The sequence below is a fragment of the Branchiostoma floridae genome, chromosome 18, assembly GCF_000003815.2.
Source record: "Branchiostoma floridae strain S238N-H82 chromosome 18, Bfl_VNyyK, whole genome shotgun sequence".
NCBI lineage: Eukaryota > Metazoa > Chordata > Leptocardii > Amphioxiformes > Branchiostomatidae > Branchiostoma > Branchiostoma floridae.
Window position 1 is genome coordinate 4,754,023 of NC_049996.1, and position 25,479 is coordinate 4,779,501.

Below are 25,479 nucleotides of genomic sequence, written 5' to 3' on the forward strand. Positions count from 1 at the left end.
AGACTATCAAGGAAAAACCGGTAATTATACGTAAAAATGAATTATTGGTTAGCAATAAGCTACAAGTACACAAATAGGTTTCATTTTTCGAACGGATGTTATAAGAGAAAGCAAATAAAATGTTCATGCCTTTGAGGTTTCCATTTGGGGTAAAACCGCATTGATTGATAGGTTAACATTTATTTAGCAAAATGTTTACAAGTAAGTATGCTGTGTTTAAATCTTGATGCCCCATTTGTGTCGTTGTAGGTATTGTGAGTTCACGGCTGCTGAGAAATTTCAGAAAGCAATGGACAGGAAGCGCCTTGCACTGGAAAGGGCAACGACTGTTTACATGGAAGAGGTATGGATTCCTGTAATATCCTCGTTTTCGTTTTTGCTGCAAGGTTCAGCGGTCACGAAAAGGGACCACCACATCCTGTCACTCACTCTGCCCACACCACCACATCCTGTCAACCGCTCTGTCCACACCACCACATCCTATCACTCACTCTCTCCACACCACCGCATCCTGTCACTCACTCTGTCCACACCACCGCATCCTGTCACTCACCCTGTCAAAACCACCGGAGCCTTTCACTCACTTGTTCCCCACCACCGCATCCTGTCACTCACTCTGTCCACAACACCGCATCCTGTCAGTCACCATGTCCACACCACCACATCCTATCACTCACCCTGTCCACACCACCACATCCTATCACTCACTCTCTCCACACCACCGCATCCTGTCACTCACTCTCTCCACACCACCACAGCCTGTCACTCACTCTGTCCACACCACCACAGCCTGTCACTCACTCTGCCCAATGTTATTTTCTGGCAAACCCAGATGAAACCAAGATCCTTAAAGTGCAACTGCATAATTGTGCACCCTGTTGCACCCGTGCTCAGCCGACTAAATATAAAGTAGACAGGCTTTCCTGTTCTCTAACGGATTTCCCAGTATGAAATGTATTGCTGCCTCGAGAAGCTCTGGACTGCAATCGTCGTATTCTTATGAAACATGCACTAAATTTTGTGGTACAAGTGTAATATGTTCCCTCGTTTTGCGATATGACAGTTGACGAAGGCCTCAAGAGACCCCTTTTCTGTATTTAGATAACTTACAGAATATACATTACGTTAAGATATAACCAATCCCTGTGCAAACGTACAAACGTCGCCCTGCAAGACTTGGTCTAATATGTGATATATGTGTATCAATTATAGTCACAATTGATAAAGTTGTTATTGGAAACGTTGTAATGGTCTTGACATGAAGTCCAACGCACGTTGGTCTACAGTTACAAGACTTTAAACACTGAAAACAGTGCTAAATGTGACTTCCCTCTATCAAAAAACGGAACTCCGACAATCATAAAGCGAAACGGCTGCTTCTAGAAGGTAGTTCCAGAAGGGGTATAGTACTCTACTTTCGCCAGCGGCACGTGCCTGGCCACGCGTGAATCACGTGGTTGAGCACCGTGAATCACGTGGCTGACCACGTGTGAATCACGTGATCTCGCCACGTTATTCCCGCACGGCCACGCACGATGCCGCTGGCTACTATCAAACTAATTTTTACTTTTTTCCCCATTACACTTTATCCCTATAACACCATATTGATATTACGTTATGTCAATATTACATTATTTCCGTATTCATTACAACGTTTCACCCTTGTAGTAAACATATCATAATCAGAGTTTGACTACTACAGGGTCCGGTACCGGCCAATGACTTCCGTCTGGAGGGCGGGCCACCTGGATGTCAGTCCGATTCCTTGGTTACAAATGGTGGCAAAGCTGGAGTTGCTCACCCGAAATGGACAGAGCTGATTAATGGAAACAAATACAAGGTTTGGAATTAAAACATTTCGGGATTGCAGACAAAAGACTTGATTACAAAGTTGTTTCGGAGTGGGGTGAATCAGTGTATTATCAGTGTATTATCAAAGAAATGCCTCCATGTTGGTACAAGATGTTATTACAATGATCTAATCAATGTCCCTTCTGTCCCGAAGATCATCTTCGATCTTCCTCAGGACGTCGATGAAAACATTAAAAAGGACGCAGCGGCCATTCTACTTTTTATAAACGGAAGGTAAATTTACGTTGCTACAATGTTACGCTTAAAAGTTTTGAAAAAAAGTTTTGCCCGTTGGGAAAATTCACAAAGGAAAATGCTATTGTTGGGACAAAGAAGCCAAAATTGTAAAAGCTGCAGTTCGCAAATTTTACATTTCTATTGTTTATATAGCATTATTATTATCAAGCTGCCTATGTTTCGCTTAAAAGTTTTGTCCGTTGGTCAAAATCACTAAGTAAAATATTGCTGGGACAAAGAAGCCAAAATGGTAAAAGCTGCAGTTCGCAAATCATTACACTTCTATTGTTCATATAGCAAGGTGCCTATATAGTTTGAAGTTAGTGTGTCTGTTTTTGGATTAACAGTATTTTGATATAATTTCCCTGTGATGACTCAAAATAATTAATCTTCATGAAACAGTTTCCAAATTTTGAATTAATGATTGTATTGGCAATACTTTTTTGTTGTTTCAACTCAACTTATTTTTTCTTATCCTTTCTAGGTGGAATTGTCGCTTGCCGGATACCCGTTTTCATGCGTATAACAGTCACTCTAACGGTGGAAGCGGTGACACCAAGAACAAGATCGTAAATCCAGCTTTTTTAGCAACTCCACTATTCAATATAACTAGATATAAGCCATTCTTTTTTAAGTAACGCACATCGTTCCTTGTAAGAAACATTTTTTTGTAACTTACACGGTACGGACAGAAGGTAAAGGTAGACTTTTATCTACCCGAAGGAAGTCAGGTACTCATTTTTGCATCTGTTTGAAGTGAGAAAGGTCGTGTAAAGTGCATTTTCCAAGGGCACAACGTCAGGGGCACGGCGGGGATCGAACTCAGAACCTATAGACTCCGAGCCGAACGCTCTAGCAATTACGCCACGCCCAAGGCCACTAAAACATTTCATGAAATGTCTTATTAGGGGGGGAGGTATTATCTAACCAAGACACCGCTGGGGTACTTTTTTGGTGAGAGCCTGCTGTGAAATTTTGGGGTAAGTTCTCAATGCGTCTGTCAAAATATCTTATGAACTGTTCTCTCTACAGGTTTCCTGTTTTGGCTTTGTGATGACGTATGACGAAGATACCGGTCAGTTTTCTGTGACAGACGCAAACCTAGAAGCCTCAAAAGAGGTATCTATGACTGCCATAGTTGTTTTTCAATAGTCGTTAAAGTCTTCAATATGCTGTAATGTGTTTTGTAGGGTTATTGTTAGGCATATACTGCATATTGTCCCTGGTCCAGCGGTTGCTGATATATTCTTACGTAACAAAAATGTAACTTGAGTTGATAAAAGAATGTATGTCTGCCATTATTTAAGTTCAAGGACATGCTGATACGAGTTTGAAGATTGCATTCCATCAGAACCCCAAATCTCATGGGAAGGCTTTAATGAAAGAAAGTTTGGAAATAAGATAAATACCACCCTTGCAATATCCAAGTAGAATATCTTAACAAACAGCTAAACACCACTTAAAAATCATGACCACAGCATGTCCAGAACACGAGATATCAAAAATTGAATTTCAGCTGCAGTACCTTAGCAAGCCGCTAGGGGGCCCATTATCGAACTTGACCTTTGGGTCCCAACCCCTAACCACCTACCAAATATCATCAGGATCCATCCAAGGCTTCTCGAGTTATGCTGTTGACAGACACACAGTCACACAGACACACAAACACGCCCAAAACATAACCTTTGCCATTCTGGCAAAGATAAAAAGACGTTGGTTGCAAAGAGAGAAGTTGGTAAGAATTTTCCTGCTGCATGTATCAAAACTCAAAGAATGTGACAATATTTTCTCCGAACTTGAAAGTTCATCTGTGTTAGTAGAAGTCATCATTGAGCTAGTTAAACTGTAATATTCACAAAAACTGGACTCACCCAAATTTTGTACTGAACAGCACCAGTCTTTGTCAAGGAATGAACAATCCACCGCTGTCGTGACATCACGTTATGTAGATAGAACACGTGACTAAGTAAGCAATGGATCGTAGGTTGCAGGCAGTTTTTACGCTAGAGGGAGCAAAAAAGCCACTTACGTTAGAGCTTTACAGCCGTCCCTAAACAGAGACGGTGAGTGCCCTAGACTTTCTTGGATTACAATTAAACTCAACTATTTTCTTTTTCCTTGCGTTTTCTGTGCAGGTTTTAGGGAGTCTGTCCGGTATTAACACAGATGCGATCGCTGGGCGAGCTGAGTATGTCAACCCGATAGAGCGCTTAGGACAAAACAGGTAAATAACATGGCAGACACGTCCTTTCAGCAGGTAACCATTTTCATATCCCATGTACGTCAGATACATCTCTACCACACACAAGTGGTGACACCTTCAATATACTTTTATCATGTCAAGCCATATCTATCCACCTTAAGGTCAATAAATTCATCACGCCATGCCAAAAAAAGAATCTACGCCATTCCAAAATAACTGTTTGACAATATCATGTAGTCACAATAGAAATACTCAATCTGATGTATGCAATAGTTCTCTTTAGTACCTACCGTAAATTCCAATCAATGTAGTCCACTAGTATTGTAGTAACTAAAATTGTTGTGATATGACGTATATGTATAGTATTAAACTGTACATTTTGTTGTCTATAAATTGACAAACATTGTTGCTGAAACAGTTTTTGCGCAATAAACCATCTATCTATGTATCTATTTTTAGACACAATGACTACGCATGTTGCCCTCTCCGTTACCCATAGATGATGGTAATATGACAAGCTACGTTTTTATCGCCAATATCCTTCCTTCAGGTCTTCCAGTGTTTTTTCTTTTCTTTGAAGCACGGTTGTAAAATTTCCTGGTGGACGTTAAGACCGTTACATGCTTATGATTGGGTTTTTAGGTTATGATAACATCTAAATATCACAAGTAAAATTACTTGTCCATCTGATATCATGCTAGGCTGATGACGCATCATTATTGTTATCATATTTCTAGTAATGTGCGTTACCGGCAACTTATGGGTTTCATTTACCCGGCAAAGGCCATGTCGAAACGTTTTTCTTCAATGTTTCAACTGCTAATCTAGGTGATCAATAAATTCTCGGCCCCATCTAGAAATGATCGGCACAACTCAAATTTTGAGGCACAACTTCATTGCATGAAGCCTTTTATCAATATCCTCCAAATTACAAATCATTGGAGTCATTACTTTCCAGGCATTCGTTTTTTTTCTAAATTAGAAGGTAAGTGGCGAGAAAAAGAAGGATGAAGTGTGATCAGACAATTTAACCCGCACACCTCAGGTCGCAGATCAATTGTCCACTTTTTGCGTTTCGTCGCCCTCTGGCGACGAAACGCAATGTATTGGGTTTTACCTTCAGTGCTTCGATGCATGGATGCATCAATCCTTGGATGCATGGATGGATGCATTGATGCATGCTTGTTGCTTGGTTTGGTTCAACACGACCGCATGCAACTGCTACAAATGTTCGGAAATACCATTGCATTGTGGTTTCGGACTTCAATATCCTGGAAAATGGCCATATAACATCTATTCCACAAGATTGCACAAGAAAAAAAAAATGATTTTATGAAGAAAGCGACCAAAAATCTACATAAATAATACAATGTAGTGACGTAAAACCATAATGTACACTCACATGCAATACACGTGACAACTTAGCTCATTCGGTAAAGTCATATGCAATCGGATCCGAAAGTCCCTGGTTCGAAACCGAGAGCTTTTTTTTTTCTTTTTAAATATTGAAGATAATATATAAATATTCTATTTATTTATTGATATTATATTTTTGAATATAATTTTTTTATTTATTCTAGTATTCATTTCATATATGCAAGGCCTTTGTCTTATGAACAGGACTTCATAGATTCCAAACCCGGCATTCGAATTTTTCTGTTCATGGTAATGGAAAATACCGTGAAGCGGTAAGATGATTCTCGCAAAACACTCACCACTAAACTACTATTCATGATGTAAATAGAGGCTCTTGATGTTGTTTGCATGAAACTCCATCAAAAACAGCGATCCTTTCTTACCGTAGCAAATGCTCCATTGTTCAGTATCGACTTCATTCAGAAGTTTTCAGACAACACGGATGTGGAAAGTCACACCTCTCGACACAAAAGTATGGAAATTTTCATGAACATTAGCAAAATTATCCAGGAAAACAAGGAAGAAATGTTGTAAATGCGGAAACCAGTATAATAGAGATGAGGTAGCTGTTAATTGGTTTGGATATTTGTTTGACATTTGGTAGTCAATTCAGATAGAATCTTGTCACAGTGCTGATGGTGCTTTTTCAAGTGTACATAAGTACCTGCGTATATTGATAGATTTTAAAATGAACTTATTGTGCATTTAGTCGTGTAAGTTGTAAGCCAAGACCAGCTATTAAACAGTACTCCGTTCCAAAATAACAATTTTTCTTATAGACGCAACAGCCCTTGAGTGACTTTTTCTAACAGATTTTACTTCAAGACTAGAGTTCCACGAACACATACCTTTGCCAAAGAAACTAGGTTTGTTTTGTAGAATGGTGTCTATAGACAAATGCGTTACTCATTTCATTTTGTTTTATTATAATTATATGCTTGGAGTTGGTTTGTAAAATTTCGGCATTAATTATGCAAATTAGGTCCCAATTTACAATTAATCAATATCAAATTGTATCAAGCATTGCTTAAGCTATCAGCATGCCAAGAATCATGATGATCCATTCTTGACTTATTCTCTTTCAAAGTCTTTAAATACACCCCTTATACTCTCTTTCCTCTTTCTCAGTTACATGTGTGACAACGTTGAAACTACTATAATAGAATGCAGTGGATTTATGAACTTTTCATAATCGATTATGCAAATTAGCTGTTAATTTGCATAATAAGTATCACATTGTGTAAGTCTTCACTTAGGCTATCTACATGCCAAAAATCGTGACGATCCGTCAACACGATCATATTTTATCATTGATTATGCAAATGAGGTCGCCATTTGCATGATTAATATGTATTGCCATTTTTCTCTTTCTCAGCTACAAATGTGACAAGTTTCAAAGCCCTATCATGGAATGTAGTGGATTTATAAAATATCCTCATTAATCATGCAAATTAATTGTTGATTTTCATAATTAGTATCTCATTATGTAGGTCTTCACTTACGCTACCTACATACCAAAAAACATGATGTCCCGTCAACATGTTCAAAATTTTCTCATTAATTATGCAAATGAGGTCCTCATTTGTATAATTGATATCTATTGACATTTCTCTTCTTCTCAGCTACATATGTGACAAGTTTCAAAGTCCTATCATGGAATGCAGTGGATTTATAAACTTTCCTCATTAATTATGCAAATTAGCTGTTGATTTACATAATTTGTATTCCATTATGTAAGTCAACACTCATTCTATCTATATGCCAAAAATCATGAAGATCCGTCAACACGTTGCAGCGTTATTCTAGTCCAAAGTTTGAAAGGAAACCGGCGCCTGCAGTACCAAAAAAGCCACTAGGGGGCCCAAACTCACAACACATACTCTCTGCCCCGTGGGCTATCTACCACCCATAAATCATGATCACAGCATGTCCAGAACACGAGATATAAAAATTGAGTTTCCGCTGCAGTACCTTAGCAAGCCGCTAGGGGGCCCATTATCGAACTTGACCTTCATTTTCCCGACCCCTACCCACCTACTAAATATCATCAGGATCCATCCAAGGCTTCTCACGTTATGCTGTTAACACGCACACAGACACACAGACACACAAACACGCCCAAAACATAACCTTAGCCATTATGGCAAAGGTAAAAAAAAGACAGTTCACACTTATAAACGTAGACGAAACGCCAGCTTTTTTTTAAAGCACTTGTTTTCGTTATCCCTTACCTAACGTTACTGGGTGTCGTCTGCAACATAATGATCACAATAATTTGAAATTTAGTACACATGTGTATACGACTTTATATATGTACGTGAAGTTATCAATAAGTCCTCGGCTCTACCGAAAAATAATAAGCACAGCTCAGATTTCGAAGCATAGATGTCAAGTATAAAGTCTTATATAAATATGTACGAAAATTAAAATTATTTTGATCATTACTTTGCAGGCGACATCCAGTAATGTTAGGTAAGGTAGAAGGAAAAAAAAACGTGGACAATTGACCTGTCCTGATGTGGCGGGTCAACTTGCGCTGCAGGAAGCCAGAAATCCAATCTTTTTGCTTGAAATAGGAAGAGAATCATCATCAAACATTTTGACAATGTCTTTTGTTAATTTACGGCATGGGGAACTCGACCCACACATGTCTGATCACAATTCACACCACTATTTTCTCGCCACTTACCTTCTAATTTGCAAAAAACAAATGCCTGCACAGTAATGACTCCAATGATTTGAAATTTGGAGGATATGGATAAAAGGCTCAATACTATGAAGTTGTGACTCAATATTTGAGTTGTGCTTATCCTTTCTTGGTGGGGCCGAGAGTTTATTGATCACCCCACGTATATTGTTTAGTAACAGGTATGTGACAGAGAAGAAAATGAATTTTGGAAACATAATCATAATCATAAACCCCAGGCTATTTGTTACTTTTCAGATGTGTGTTACGTTAGCTACCATCGTAATTGTAGACAGATGATTATTCACCATTCGTAAGAAATAGTTCCTAAATATAAGTAATGGCATGTCGGTTGTTGTACGACCTTATTGCTTAGTGTTTATTCATCATAAAAAAAAAACTTGAAAATGATTCACGTTCCAAGTTTTTTTTTTAGAATTTTCAAAATTTCAAAAACTAGACTTGCTAACGCCACAACAAATGTCGAAAGGTAGATGTAACATGTTTCTTGGTTTAGATAATTGTTTGTGGGGCATTATTTTCCTTTTACTTTTGTCGCATGATTGACTCCTTCAATGAAGAAGCGCGACTGACGTGTCAAATGTTGAGACAAATTGGATTTTTGTGGAATTTTGTCACTGCAGTGGAAATCTGGCGAGTATTGTCCAGGCACCTTGCACTGTGAAGTGGTCCAACTCCTACCAGATAGATCCTACAATTGAGGGTGGACAGTGCCTCTACTTTGTTGGAGCATCTGCAGGCGATTTCTTTGTAATGTTCTCTGTCATCCCGAGGGACAAGACCACCTGGTTCCATCTTCAGATCAGTCTTCAAGGCGTGGCACTCTACAAGGTGATACAACAAGTTTTTTTTTTATCTTTACTAACCGTGGCCTACTATGTATAATATTTCAAATAAAATCAAGGGTCGTTCGATGTTTCAAATAAAATAAAGGCTTCATATTCTTATGGGTACTTTCTACTGCATTGTAATCTTTTTTTCAAGAGCCCATCTCTTTGTTTTCAATTTGGTTTGATGATAAATATACATTTAAGGTGACATGGGGACCACATCCCCTTATCTTGTAAAGTGTAATCATTCTATTTTAACACGGATGTTCCTGGGATGGAAACAAAATGCTAGCTTTCGGAATAGTTCAGAATGTTCAGTTGTCAAGCAACTCATGTTTTTTTAATGTTGGCATAACGGTTATCTACTATTCTGTATGATTTCAGCTTATCTTGTTATAATGGACAAATGCTTATCCAAATGCAAAATAGGTGTGTCGAGGGAAATGTTCTACATTTTGATAATGAACTTTACATTGAGATAAAGATTTAACATTGAAGATTACATTGAGATAAAGATTTTGTAACAAATACTTACAGGGTATGAAGTTGGTCAAATATGAGGAAGAGATTGCCGCTCGGGGTCTTGGTGCCTCCAACCTGTTCCAGCCGTACTTTATTTGCCTGGACGAGGAAAGCTCCAGAACCTACATCAAGTATGGAATCGGATCGGACACATCCGTAAGTCAAATTACATGAATACATTTTGTATCTAGAGCAGACTACACTACCTCATTTTGCTGAACTGTGATTGGTTAAGCCACCTAGGGCACCTTGCACCCAGTCATGGCACTATATATGCACCTGGTCTATAAAAGCGAGGACATGCTGTACTATGCCCATTCGAGCCCATAACGCTGAGGAAGCCACACGACGAAACATGTTTGTTGTGTGTTGGTTATAATAAAGTTCATGTACGGGGAACATGCGGCTCCAGCGCCTTTTCTGAAAATGTGGCGTAAGTGTTGACGATTGGCTTGGGGTTATCCTTCCCCATATACCCATTTTGTATCTAGACTTAACATGCATTGGCATAATACCGGTCATAAGCCTTATACCGGTCGATTAAAAATAGTGGAACTTAAAGAGATCTGCACATGCAACAATAGTTATTTCTGAGGTATGCACACTTCAGACATCTAGGTGTCCAATACATCATTTACAAAGCATCGATAACAATGCATTCGAAGACAACAAGGCCAAAAGTTTTCAGGTCATTTTCGGGGCAGGCGAGCTCGTCGTGGGACAAACACACTGTCACGTTCATCGCCAGATTTGTAGATAATAATCACATGTGCTCACGGCACAAGACGAGCATGATCCAACAGCAATCTTGAATTTCTTTTGGTGACCTACAACTCGTGTAAAAGTGTGAGGAACCGTTGCATTATCGCCCGGATCTACGGCTGAATGGGTCAAATTGAACGTACGCCGCCATTTTCCCGCCATTTCTAATGCTACGGCCAGCAGTAAAGTTTTACGTCATAGCGGTTGTGACGGACCAAAATTAAATGAAAATTCTTGTCAGTATACGCCCATTTTCTCATGAATTTTTGTATGCTCATGCAGATTTTTGTTTTGTGCAACTACTAACAGGAAAGAAAGGAACAACAGAGGATGTATAAAGGTACATAGCGGCAATTAATTGTGCCGTGTTTCGTTCGGCCGGTATAGTGCACCCCCTTCCAACCACGCGCCCGTTCTCCGTGCAATTCCGCGGTGTGTTCCAATTACGATATTATGTTTTTAGCAGGACCAGAGAGACAAAATAATTTACACAGAAGAAGTGGCAAAGGTAAGCTGTAACAGCAACATGTAACTGGAGAAAATGATGCGTTGATCATTTGCCAAATTAGCATTGCTTGAGAAATTGCAGTAAACCGACCGGTATTATGCCAATGAATGTTATATAATTGACGTGAGAGGTAATGATTTCTACATATTACAATGAGGTCTGCTTTCAAGATGTGATGTTTGGGCGCGATGTATGTAAGAAGGAAATTCATATTTCCTGTTAGTTCACAAACTATACAGTTGTCCACTGATGGCCCTTTTCATTGACCCTTTGTTTTTTCGTCCCTTCTCTATATTTCTTATTCGTCGTTGCCACTTCTTCGCGCGTGTATACTATACCCATGTCTGTCCATTTTATAGACAGAAGACGTAATTCTAATCGGAGTTTACAAAGAAGAGAAGAATACTATCTCAAATTTGCCAAATCCCTAGGGAACACTCGATGGGATACCCCCTGAAAGAGGCCGGGTGATTCATTTGTTAGGAGACTCAAAAACTCGAACAACCTCAATAATTTCTAATTTCGAATTCCCAACATTCAATGTATACTAATTTATTTTTTATATAGAGAAAAGTTCTTGAGCAAATTGCAAAACCAACGAATCCGGTGTGTGGCAATATTTGAAGTGAATGATAGGCTTTTAGTAAAAAGTTTTCGTATCACGTAGATGGTTACAGTATTGCATATCTGTACTTTATTTTTATGATTCTATGGCTACAATGATGTAATCCTAAGTCTCTATAAAATGAACAAGTTCAGGTGCAAAAATATGACACAAAACGTGTTGCTGCAGTACCAGGGTCAATTAACAGGTGGCGCAAAATCTACCTGCACCATCCACATCTCCACAACTACCTAACCACCAAAAGCCATTGCAAACCTTCCAACGGTTCTTGAGATATCCCCAACATATGAAGCTCCAGACTGAAAACAATATGGTAACAATACTTCAATTTTCATGGAAGTAACTAGTTACTAATAAATTTGCTAATTTTTGCCGACAGGAGAAAGGCAAAGTCTACTTGTTCTACGACGATGAAAACCCACCATTAGGCATTCGGTACTACTCATTTGGGAGTGGGGAAGCCAACGTAGAGATCATGGACGCGCGAGTCATCGAAGGAAGCAAAGCAGGAGACTTGGAATGTACCGGATATAGAGTGATGAAGAATGGGAAATGTGTCGTAGACTGCCACCCGGAGTGTGATGGTGGGGTTATTTTCTGTATTAATTTACCCAAGGGTTTAACGTTTCGCCAATGGTTTACCTATATAGTAAATACAGTACCGCAAATGCAAACCGCTATGAATATGTTGCCAATGACTGTAATTGTGTCAAGTAGATGGCAGGTGGCAGGAGCAACTCCGATTTGGAGGGGGCGGGCGGGGGGGGGGGTAGTATAATGGACAGATATTGTGTTGTATCACTAAGAATAAAACATTAAATTAGAGTTGAAATCAACCTACATTTTATTCTAACTTCATTTCGCCTCCAGAGGTTAAAGAGTATCGCTTATCCAAACCTTGCTCCAAAAATGCCAGGTCTTCGTTTCATATAATATTGATCAACATGCAAAATCTACCAGCTGCATAAAACATTATCCTATTCGTATGTAAAGGCAAAATACGCTATTTTTAAACAATGAGTATAATATGTAAATTAACATGCAGAATAAGGAATCAATGCCTTTATTCTACTATTGTAACCTCTGCCATGTCACTACAATAATGACCCGCAAGACGCAAAGCAAAACTGACTTAGCTTTTTATTTTCGACTTTAGGATGCATTCCACCAAAGACCCCTGGTTCGGAGCTTGATACAGAGTGTCGCCGTTGCAAGCACTTCACAATCGACAAGAACGAAGGAGGAACTAAATGCGTTCCAGACAAGGAAGAATGCCCACCGTCTTCCATAGTTGATCCGATAAAGAAGACATGCAAGTGTCCGGGCAACAAAGTACTGAGCGTTGACGGAAAGGCATGCACATGTAAGTAACAACGAACAAATTGTTTTTTTTTTTACAGAGCACGTCATTTGTGTCTAATACGTCTGGCCATTCAAAGCTTAAAGTAACAAAGTAATTTTATGCAAGTTACAACTTCGGTATTACATTTTCCGTCATATATTGAAATTATTCATTTCAAAATGACTTGAAATAATTGCGAAAAGCTCAAGACGCTTTGACAAGGTATCTTTTGCCTTGCTTGCAATGTTTTGCTTGAAAGTTGCTCTATTAACCATATACCAGTAAAGGGACCACACTTTGCTTGGACTCTATCAATATATAGGACTGTACGTTTACAAGCATGGGGTACATTTCAGTATATTTTCTATCAGTATACTCAAACGTCGAAGCATTGTCTTTAGCATCAAATAGATTGCCATTTAAGGAAGCTCTTCTCTATGACTTTATTGCATCGATCCTTTTTTGACACAGTTTAGAAACTTAATTAATCCTATGAATCCTTGAAACATGTTTGTGTCTTTTCCAGGCCCCTTTACTGACGTTGATCAAGCTGGGAAAACAATATGTGTCTTGAAATGTCCCGACATGAAGTAAGAACTGACGATTGATAATGATATATTATATCACTTGCCTAACTGTTTTGCTTGTCCTCTTGTTCATCTGGACGATTCGCATATCGACTTCCAATCAACTGTAAATACAACTGAATAAAGAGACTCTCTTTACACCACCACTGTTTTATTCAAACCGACGTTTCGGTGACCGTCTGTCACCTTCTTCAGGGCAATTCTGACTGGTTCACATTGTACTGCACAAGGCGTGAGTTTTTACATATGTACAGACAGATGCGGCATATTGTGACCGCATCTGAACTGTGAGCAGTGACACCTGTCCTGCAGTACAATGTGAACCAGTCAAAATCGCCCAGAAGAAGGTGACAGACGGTCACCGAAACGTCGGTTTGAATAAAACAGTGGTTGTGTAAAAAGAGTCTCTTTATTCAGTGACGTACCAACCTGATGAAACTATTCACGGATGTAAATACAACTTAACCAATGCTTTGGTGTTAGCTACATTGGGCAAAACGTTCAGAAACCTGACGGGGCTCTTATTCTATCTGCTGCTTTGTCTTCACGCAAAGTCGCTTTTCTCTATTTGACTTACTGTACTTTTAACAGTCTTTTTCTTCCGCGGTGGCAAATTTATTCAAGGTTCTAGATATTTGATTGTAAATGAAGGAAACATTTGATATGATTCCTCTCTCAAATTCGACACCAGGAAACCAAACGGCGGCAGCCAATCCCCAAAATGTGTGTGCAAATTTACCTACAATGGGGTGTGCGTTTCAAAGTGTCCAATAGACACCATTCTTGACGGCAACAAATGTAAAATACGTAAGTGATATTCACATATATCTATATCGTACAGTTTTATTGGTACTTTACATTTATTCATTTATTTGTTTTTCATTGTTTTTTCTTTTTTTTTACTGTTTTAGGATGTTATTCATGAAATTTATTCAGTATGACCTAAGCTATTGTAGGGACTTTAACTATGATAGGTGCAGTAAACATTGCAAATCATATCATAATCCAAACACGACTTCTCATCTTAACCCTTTTGTGTTTTCTGCCATACTATCTTACCGACTGCATCCTCCTGTATTTTTCATCTCTCATCAGACTGCCAGATTGGAAACGGAATATCTTACAGGGGCACAGTCTCTGTGACCATATCAGGCAAAACATGTGACTCTTGGAGCCGCTACAGCCGCTTAAACAGCTGGATACCGGCAGAAGTGTTGAAGGACAAGAACTACTGTAGGAACCCAGCTGGCGAGCGCAACGGTGTTTGGTGCTACGCTAATGTTGGAGATAATCCCTATAGAGCGGAGGAATGCTTCGTACCGAGATGTGGTAAGCTTGAATTTTATGATTGGACGAATCACGCAACTGACATCCTCAACTATAATGGTTTGGGGCATATATTGACAAAGGTTATATCATGTTGATATACTAACCGACCAATAACGACTCCGTTTACATGATATATGTATACAAGAATGGCATTCTTCTATCCATAATAACTCAAAACTTTCCATTTATTCTACGCTAAAGGAAAGACACGGACAAAAAAAGGATCTCTCGAATGTACACAGTTTTGAACTTCGTAGAGCAATAACAAAGTTTTTTTTTTTATTTCTTTTTATTCAACAAAACAAACGTATGAAAACCATCCAGCAATTACAGAATAAGAATGCATGAATAGAATATCAAACAAAGAAGTGTGATTATGAGATAATCAGCTCCAGCGGAAACATATGAAATAAAGATTATGTACAGAAATGTATGAAATAATATTAACAAACTTTGCAATTTACATATTAAAATAAACAAAGATTATCTGAACAGAAAGGTATGAAATGATTATAACAAAAACGTATGAAATCAGATTATATCAGATTATGAAATAATCTATGAACAGAAAACTTTTGAAATAATCATATGCACATAAAATGATCATAACAAGAAATATATGAAATAATCATATCAACCAGAAATATATGAAATAATCATATCAAACTGAAATATATGAAGTGATCATATCAACTCAACAGAAATGTAGAGAATAATCAATTACATAAAGTGCCCCATTTACCCAGATGTTTGTCCAATTTTCCTTTTCTAATTGAAATGTAGTACTCAACTTTATTAAAGAAACTAGAGTTCGGGGACCTCATACCTCCATGAAATATTTATTGCTTTTTTGTGGATGGTATGTATGTTTATAGTCGGTTTTATTTGAGAGTAATGGTTAAATAATATAAAAGTTAAGGGAAAGTAGTGGTGTATTTATTTAATGACACAGAGGATGTCCATCTGATTAGTAATTATCAAAATGTGGCACTTAATGGTGTAATGTGCGTTTAAGAGGTCGACGGCATAAGGTAGCGTGGTGTTCCTTAAGCTTGATGTTTGGCATTTAAAATGTCTATGGTTGTCAGCATTATTGAGGTTCGACTATGTGCCTCAGAGCTGTGTGGTGGGAGGAAGTTGGGAAACTCAGAAAGAAGAAGGGATGTGGCCAACTTTAGTCAGATGGTGATTTGATTTTCCACCAATATGTCAAAACATCAGCTGTTCACACGGTACAAAAACGAGATGCACACTTTCCTCTGACAGCCCTACACCAACTGTAAGATGAATACTTGGCGCCAACCCCGTCTGCTAAAAAACAAGTACCATTGGCTACGAAAGAGACAACTAACAACTGTCCCTTATCGTAACAAAATCAGAACATCTGTATCGCCCATAAAACTTCTGACACCCAACCCAGATGAGAGGACCTAATGGCATTTTAACCAACATGTCACTCAAATCAGCAGTACAGTATGTGAGACATCCATACCTGTTAAGCATTATCGTTAAATGTACCTCAACTTCTTACAATTATACTTACGATTCACATCTCCATGATATCCTAAGCAGACATAAATAAAACTAATTATCATATTAAAAAAACTCGGGGTTCCCCAAACAGCTGTCACCTCACCATTTACTTGGAGCTAAGCCCATTAACAAACACATAAAGCACGATGCCTGTTCCAATATATCTCAAATATAGGGGTGATTTCTGATATTATTACATCGATTATAACGACAGATACGGCTCCCAAAAATCTCATCGATTCGAGCTTTCATCACACCCTACCAACACAACAAGTATGAAACCAATCCATTTAGCTGTTCTTGAGTAATCATCTACACAGACAGAGACACATAACAGAAAATATAACCTCCATTCCATGACATTTCATGGAGGTAATAAACATAACGAAGAAACGACTCAAAATTCAAGTTTTTGGACTTTCTGTTACTGTACATAATTTTTTTTCGCTAGAAGAAGAATAAGATTGTGAATGATGGGAGTGCCAGGGAGTAGATTTCCAAAAACAGCAATAAAGCCATTTAAATAAATGTTTTGGCCTGTTTTTTTAAAATATCATCTTTTGATTTTGTCCCAAAAGCCAATTCAGTTAGGACATTCCCAAAAAAAACATGCAGGTAAGTCTTACCTTCAAGGTGACAGAATGAGCATAGAGGGTCATCAATGAATTTCCTGATAAATAATAACCTCTTTGTGGGTAAAAACTTATGCAAAATTTTATAATGGAAAATTCTGGTTAGTTGGTCAATAGTACAGTAATTGAACATCATGAGAATAAGATTATACTAATAAGATTATTACACAGTGAAAAGAATCTATACATACTCTTATTAATTTTCATCTGTTTTAACCATATATTATTCTGTATTACAGAATAAAAGTTAACAAAACTGCAAATCATATACATTGTTCCTGCATGATTGGAAATCATATTATCTGCACAATAAGCATAACAAAACATAACGCTGGGGATCAGTATTGCTGGATGGTTCAAAAACACAAAGGAAACAACATAAAATGTACATATTATGTTTTGTATGTATGTAATGTTGTGCGTGTATTAATGTATTTTATGTAGACCACTGGAAGAATAGCTGGCAACATAATGTTGCAATAGCTAAAAGTGGATCAGAATAAAGTCAAAAGTCTAAAAAACAAGATCATAACTGAAGTTGGTGGCCTTTCTGACATAAGCTCCGTTATCTCAATTATTTCAGTATTCCGCAAAAGTTTTATATACAAAATGAACCGAAATGTAACAGAGAGAATAAATAAACTGTTGGCCCAATTCTTATCTCAACGTAATATAAGAAAATCACTGCTTTAGTGTAAATAAAACAAAAGAAGAACTCATTTTTACGTAACGTAATCACCGTCTTATATAATCAATCAAAGTAAGTATGGGAATCTGTCCGATTCAAGAACTAAGAATAGCATAACGTTAACATAATCACCACTTCGGTATAATTAAGTAGAATCGAAAAGCAAAACAAAATAACATTATCTCAAAATAACATGATAACTTGGAAATGATTACAAAAAACCTTTCTGTGTCCTTGAGTCATTTTGATACACACCATTTGAGAGAATGCATCCATTTCAGACATATCAAATACAATTACAATAATACGATCACATTTCTGAATTACCATGACCATTCAAAATAGTTTTCCACATAGATTTCCACATATGTCTGTTTACTTGTACTGTAAGTAGTTGTTATACATGTAGATCTTACGAAAGTAACCGATCCCATCTTTGCCAATACTTGCTTAACCATCATATGCCTGTCAGTCAACCACATTGTCTGCTTATTGTCACCATTTAACTACGAAATCTACCTTTGGCAGCACACCACTTAAAACCATGCGTTAAAAGGTACCATCGGACACCGTCACTGGGATGCTGCAAAATGTAATACTTCACAGTGTAATTTGGCTATGAGCGTATGTTTTCCTGCTTGTTAGTGTTATGCATGGGTGATTCCAGCAATACAACTGCTCCGATAGTACTGTAACAAGCTAATGTACGTTTTTGTGTGGCCATGAAAATGTATATGTGACCACATTTTCTATCTCTAATCCCAGGCTGCTATGATGGAACAGGAGCATCTCACGGAAAACCACGCTGTCGTAAGTTATTTTTCATTGAACTTGTATGAGACCTTCTGCATCAAGCCTCATCCAATTGTGCTATTTCAGGTTTGGCTTATTTTTAACATAGAGGAATAAGATTTGTTCATACTAGGTACAAACAGATGCCCCAATGTGTACTTAGTACACCTTGTGATGGCTCACCTTTCGGTTCATCATTAGACACAAATGGGATAAATAACGGTACTATTTTGAGGTACGTAAGCTAAGGGCACAATCCACCGTACGTGCAAGTACGTGCCGAAACGTGGGCAATCGTTTAGGATCCGTAAGTGGAAAGTTCCGCCTCCGTACGAACTCGTAGGAAATCCGAGGATTTTTGGAGCACGCAGACACACCGTAGAACTTTACGTGCAGGCAAAACTTTGTGTGCAGTTGGGCTGCGGAGTCGAGGCCTCAAAAAAAAAAACGTACGGACAAATTGCACGTACGGCGGGTTGTTCCCTTAGCTTTAGTCACAAAAAGCGCAATAAGTATTTTTACAGTCGTCTTGCTATACGAGGGTGTACCAGGAACTTTCAATGAAAGTGATGTTTTGGCCAACTCAGCTGCACCAAAGTATTGCAATATGAATGGCACCAAATATCAACAATTGCTCAGGATCAAAATCAAAATAGAACGAAGCGAATTCCTTTCTTCAGTCGGTTTTATTTTTGTTGTCACAATGTATTTTTCACTCTCTAAGAGTAAAATTTATTTATCTATTTTCCCCTGTATCTTTAGCTAAGACATGCATGGATACATGGAATGGAAAAGGAGAAACGTACCGAGGATCAGTTGGCCTGACCCGTACGGGCAAGAGGTGTCAACGCTGGGACAGTCAGTTTCCACATAAACACAGCTATTCGCTCGCTGAGAAACCAGAACTGGAGGAAAACTACTGCCGGAATCCATCCGGAGCCGAAGCGCCTTGGTGCTACACCACTGATCCGAAGAAGAGATGGGACTATTGTAGCATACCAGCATGGTATTTTATCAACTTTTAAACGAGGCATTGCAATTCATACAAATGGGACGAATAATTTTCAGTTTTCAGTTATGTAGGCCCCCATTCCGCTAGACGGCGATCGCGCTGCGCTCCCAATGCGACTTAAATAAAATATGTGTAACCTTCGCTTTTACACTGGGTATACCGTACAGAGCAAAAAGGTGTGACTGAGAAGACAACAAAACACAAAAAGTGTACAAAGATTCGTTTCTTTTCTATAGAACTCGTTGAGCGATCTGTCAGATTTTAGGTCGCAGAGAGAGCGCGGCGAGAGCTCCGTCCTAGTGGAAAGGGGGTAATACAAAATAGGTCCGTGTGCTTTCTATCTCTAGATAGCAAAGAAAATGTACATTCTTCATGCAAAATTAGGCTCCATCTGTCATTACAAATGTTTAAGAAACGAAAAAAAGTCGAACCTGTACATACTAACATACAGTAGAACCTAAGATAACTTGTTCTTACCTTACTGGAAATAGTACATGTACTTGTTCTAGATTATTCAGAACTACTAACATCTTTATCATCCTGACCTAAGCGTCTGAGAGCAGAAACGAACAATAAAGATATCATTTAATTCGTGATATGGTGCGTCTTTTGACTGGACTCTTTGGGGCTTTCTAAAGCTGCCGGAATATCGTTGGGCTTGGGTTGGCTTCTGTTTAATTTCTTAATGATTCTTTAACGGTATTGATTTTCTTTGAAAACTGACCATGCCTTTGCACTGATATTCTTTCTTTGTCCCTTTTCAGCTATTAGGTTATGACTGGCCAGACTTGGGCACAACAGAATCACAAGAGAATGCCGCTGAAGTCTTATTCGTGATAACTTATAAAATAGCTTTAAATAACCAACAAAATGCTGTCGTTGATAAAATAAATCAGCACTAATGACTAAAACATTTTCACATGTAAGTTCATCTGTGTCAACATTATGTTACAAGTTTAAAAACCCTATATCCGTGTACAAAACAAAGCGCTTTTGATCAGTCCTCGTATTTCTATGAAGTTCTATTGAACCAAAGCCTGCCAAGCACCTTTGACCCTTTACTGACGTCACACTTCCGGTCTGGATTTGTAACGTAGGCCTTGGATAATTTCACCTTGATAAGGATCAGAGGACTGATCGAAAACTTGTTGGTAAGCACTTTAGTTTTTAAAATTGTAACAAAAGGACTAAAACATCTGTATGTAGAATTTTAACGAGGTGTTTGACTGTGTCTAAATGCTATGCTGTGTAGAAAGTGATGCCTGTTTTATTCCGTCATATAGGAATCAGTTTTTATTCCTAACTTCACTTTTTAATGTATGTTTTTCTATACATTGCTCTTTTGTATTTTAATCATTGTTTTTTTTTCTGAATATTAGTTGATTAAGATGTCCGGCAGATCACACAGACTTGGTGAAAAGCAATGTAGTGGGATGATGTAAAATCCGATGTTTATTTTTAATTAGTTCAAAGTTTACCTGTTAGTAAGTCATTGCTATGTAACCCATGACAGAAGAGCAGAACCGGTGTAACTAAAGCAGGAAAGAAAACTAAATGGAATGTATGGAAAGTGAGAAATGGAACGAATGCAGCAGTATAGAAAGTGACCTTTTGGACGATATTCAATTAGAAAAGAAGCCTTCTGTACCTGCCATTTTCTTCAATTTCATCGTGAAGGAAATAATCAGCATGGTATAGAAAGTGCGACATGGTATTGAAAGTGCGATGTAAATCAAACTGACATAATATATTTTGAAATAGGTGCATTGGAAGGATCAAAATACAGAACTGGGTTGCCGAGAATATTTCAAGATATCTACCCAGAATGTATTTACCTATTCATCTAAACCACAAACTTCTTGCTTAATAAATATTGCGGTTTAGTAAAATGTTCATAATATAATCTAATTTTGTTTTCAGTCCTTCCATCCTACCATTTCCATTTCCATTATTTTAATTCATTTCGGTTTTCTTCATGTCTCGTTCCATTTCATAATTTCTGCACATTTCGTTCCATTAGCAATGTTTGTGCATTCCCGAAAATAATTTCATCAGGTTGGTAGAATATAGGATATATGAGAATTCTTGTGCACAACCAAATTATACTAACTTGTTGGCGTTTCGATGTCTGTCAGACAACTTCCTCAGAGCTTCTGACTGGAGGTCTGCTTCTCGCCGCTATATGTAGCCGATGTAGGTGGCGCTTTTGCGGCGAGAAGAGCACTATCCCAAACGTGACTCAGCTTGTATCCCCCTTCATCCCGATTCATCACTGGGGTGGACTTCCTTATTCAGACTGCTTCTTTAATCTAACGGATCCGTCTGCTGTCTTCTCGATCTATAACCTATGAGAACTTGAACACTACCAAATACACTAGATCCAAGAAAAGACAAGCACAAAAAGAAGCTAGACAAGAAATCCGCAGTCACGGACCATGTTGCTAGGAAGAACTGTGTCATTGACTGGGAGGGGCGGGGCCAAGGTTATAGATCGAGAAGACAACAGACGGATCCGTTGGATTAAAGAAGCAGTCTGGATAAGGTTGTGCACAAGAATTCTCATACATCCTTTGTGCATTCCATTTTGAACGAAATGGCAGGGAATTGAATGTACAGAAAGTGCAAATCAAAATGAAATTGAAGGCAATGTGAGGACAACTGAAATCAAGTCGATGGAAATATTTTGGAAATTATGCAGTGGAAATCAAATACAAAATTGGACTGTAAATAACGTTAGATGTGTAATCGACATTTATTCAAACCGCAACCTTAAATGTGTAGGAAGTGGCTTGCGCCACCCTGAATTTATCACAACGGATTATCGAAAATGATAAACAATTACACATCAATTTTTTTACATTATTTTAATGAGGCATGGTCCTAATTTGATGTTGTGTTTGCGTGGCTGACTCATTCTTTCATGATCTGCGATTGCTTGCGTCTTCCTAACGCCACACTGTGTGATACATGCCTGGTCATTTCACAACTTCCCTTCGTTTCGTCAAAAACTGGCAAACAGAAATATCTCAAGTCCATTTTTCTTCTAGTGGATTTCCTAAAGCTAGGGGAACAACCCGCTGTACTAGTGCGTGCTGTCTACGTGCCAAAACGTGGGCAATCTTCTTGGATCCGTAAGTGGTAAGCACCACCTCCGTAGGAATACGTAGGGAATCCGACGGATTTTGGAGCACGCAGACACGCCGTATAACTTAACGTACAGGCAAAACTTTGCCATCGGGACACCTTGCGCAACCGTGCGATAGACGTGCGTTGACGTACTCCCTCACTGCTCTTGCCAGTCGTTCCCCACGTTTTCAGAAAAACAAGTGGCCTCCAAAAAAACGTACATACGCATTGCACGTACGGCGGGTTGTGCCCCTAGCTCAAGACAAAATCATTAACGTGCAGGCAGTCACACAAACACATCGTTTATTAAGTTGGAAACTGACCTAATTATGATTAAGAATTTGAAAAAGGAAATAGTTTTGACTTTTTTTATTTAAACCATGCCCACAGTTTTAGTTATTGATGAATATATGTAATTTGGTGATAGTATACTTTATATATTGAAGATTTTCCACTGTCATACAACACCAAAATCTTACCTCGAATTTTCAGTCTCTAAGTCACGTGATCAGAGTAACTGAATCGTCACTCCTGAAGAGGGTGACTGAGAATTCGAGGTAAGCAAATTTTGGTGTTGTATGACAGTGGAAAATCTTCAATATATCAACACAGATGAGCTTTCATGCTAGTATACTTTATAGTCGTGTTTTAACGTTTGCATGCCGGTGTGTTATTTATGTGACAGTGTAGTTTTGTTTTGTTTAATAAATTTACGGTTGTCGGGCAAAAATACTCTTACTGTTTTTGTGTTGTTCTATTGTGTTTAGATATAGTGAAAACTAGAGGCGCGCTTACATAGGCCGTACGATCGTCGTACGATCGCTATCTTCGGGCATTTTGCAGGAAAAAAACTGCTGTCTAGAATCCATGCCAGTGCCAGTGGTTGCATCTGTCATGGCTCGCTTTAAAATCCTATGACATCAAAATCGTACGACGATCACACAACCTATGTGACCGCGGCCTTGCACGCACGTGCAAGTGGGAGAAGAAAATGTCGTGTAAAAAAAGTTCACGAGCGGAATTATTATTCGCTAATAATTAGTTTCCATACCAAGAGCCTACGCATCGATCGCAACTAGGGGTTGCTACAAAACCGTTTTTTTTTTCTTATTGAACCGGTCCAGAAAAACCGGACCTGAAAAAGATAGATAACCATGTCGGTAATGTCGGAAAATGAACAGATTATATGATCAGACATTCACACGTTTGGGGTCTTACTGATCTAAGAAAATAAGAAGAGCGAAGTAGAGTAAAGTCTATAGTCATTTCTACGAAGTTTTACACTTTTGCAGGTAAGCTTGTAGGATTTTAAAACGTCAGTGGGAGTCGAATACTACACAAAACAGATTTTTTGTGGCGAAATGGACCATTGTTTTGAGTATCGTCCATTCACACGTTTTCACATACTAAATCAGGTCCAGGTTCAGGTCCGGACCTGGACCTGATCCTCTGGACATGAACCGGACCTGGACCTCAATTTTCTGCACCGGTACCCACCCTTAATAGCAACTGATTAGTCAACACGTAGCTAAATGTCTACATTCTTTCCACTGTATAACTCTTCCCTACCTGCAAAAACAGGGGTTAATCATTTCGGCACTGTACCATGACTGTTTGAGACAGAAATTGCACAGACTTCTGCAAGTATTCCTTTTTTTTTTATCCTATTGTATGTGCTTTAAATATTGAACATTATCATATAGCCAGATGGAGTTGGCCAATCAGAGGCCACCATGTCCTATGGGTTATCAGGTCGCAACGTCACAAGTGTGCAGTTATTACAATAACTGCACACTTGCCTATCAGTAAGTGTGCAGTTACTAGAATAACTGCACACTTACCTATCATTATACTGGCATGGCAGGGATGGCTTCCTCTATCAACATCGTTTGTGCGCGTTTCATTGTTTAAAGAAAACGTTTACCATCTTAGAACAACATTAGAATACTTACAATATGTAAAACAATGAAATCTATTTTAATTAATGTCCAATTCAAACTGAAAATAAAATTGTTTGCATACCCCCCCCCCTTCAAGTTGAACGATCCGCATGAATACAGTACAGTAGAATTTTGAAAAGGCTTGGCATGGCAAGACCGCAATGTTTCGAATATTTTTTGTGGAAATTTTGGATTCAAAATGCAATATGTAATCTCCCTATGCTCCAAAAAAAATGTAAATTGCTAGAAATTCTACAAAGGAATTCAAACGTATAGTAATAAGGAAAGTATGCGTCCTACAGGAGTTTAATGTAAAATAGCTACACGCAATTTATCCGTTAGTACACACGTACGTCTCACTTCATATGCTTAGCAGGTACTAGGTACAAACCAGTCATCTTATAATAATCTGGTGTATTTTGCAGCCAGTAGGTACCCAAAGTATGAGTAATGAGGCTGTTTAACGTGGTCGAGGCACCTTTTACGTTTTACCCCGTTTTACGTCCCTCCCGGAAGACGATTTCGTGAAAACTTCGTGAGGCTACAGCAATCCGGACGTCCTTATAAAGCCAGTAACCTAGACATAGCGGTAATTTTTTCACGGTCCCCAAAACTTCCCTATTAAGCGACCTTCCCCTACAATCAAGGCCACCTATAGCTAGTGCGGATCGGACAGGGTCTTTTCCCTGCCCCAGACCTAAATTTCCAGTGGATGTCCACATCAGTTTTCTAATGAACATTGTAAAAAAAAATGCCCCTGCAGTTCGAGAGCAACCTGTTAGTGGGACCAAATATGCACCATATGTCCCTTATGTCACAAGCTATCTGCCATCTAAA

General features: G+C 38.5%; 1 protein-coding gene across 1 annotated transcript; it reads left to right on the top strand.

Moving 5' to 3' along the window:
- The first annotated feature begins 6 nt into the window (after positions 1–6).
- On the top strand, positions 7–18,773 carry LOC118405293. Its single transcript, XM_035804720.1, has 15 exons — positions 7–18; positions 249–343; positions 1,703–1,840; positions 2,006–2,085; positions 2,573–2,657; positions 3,121–3,207; positions 4,224–4,312; positions 9,038–9,245; positions 9,782–9,922; positions 12,041–12,245; positions 12,818–13,024; positions 13,530–13,593; positions 14,282–14,397; positions 14,686–14,919; positions 18,538–18,773. Exons 2-15 carry the CDS (start codon positions 290–292, stop codon positions 18,609–18,611), a joined length of 1,782 nt encoding a protein of 593 aa, XP_035660613.1. The 5' UTR covers positions 7–18; positions 249–289; the 3' UTR covers positions 18,612–18,773.
- The last annotated feature ends 6,706 nt before the right edge of the window (positions 18,774–25,479 follow it).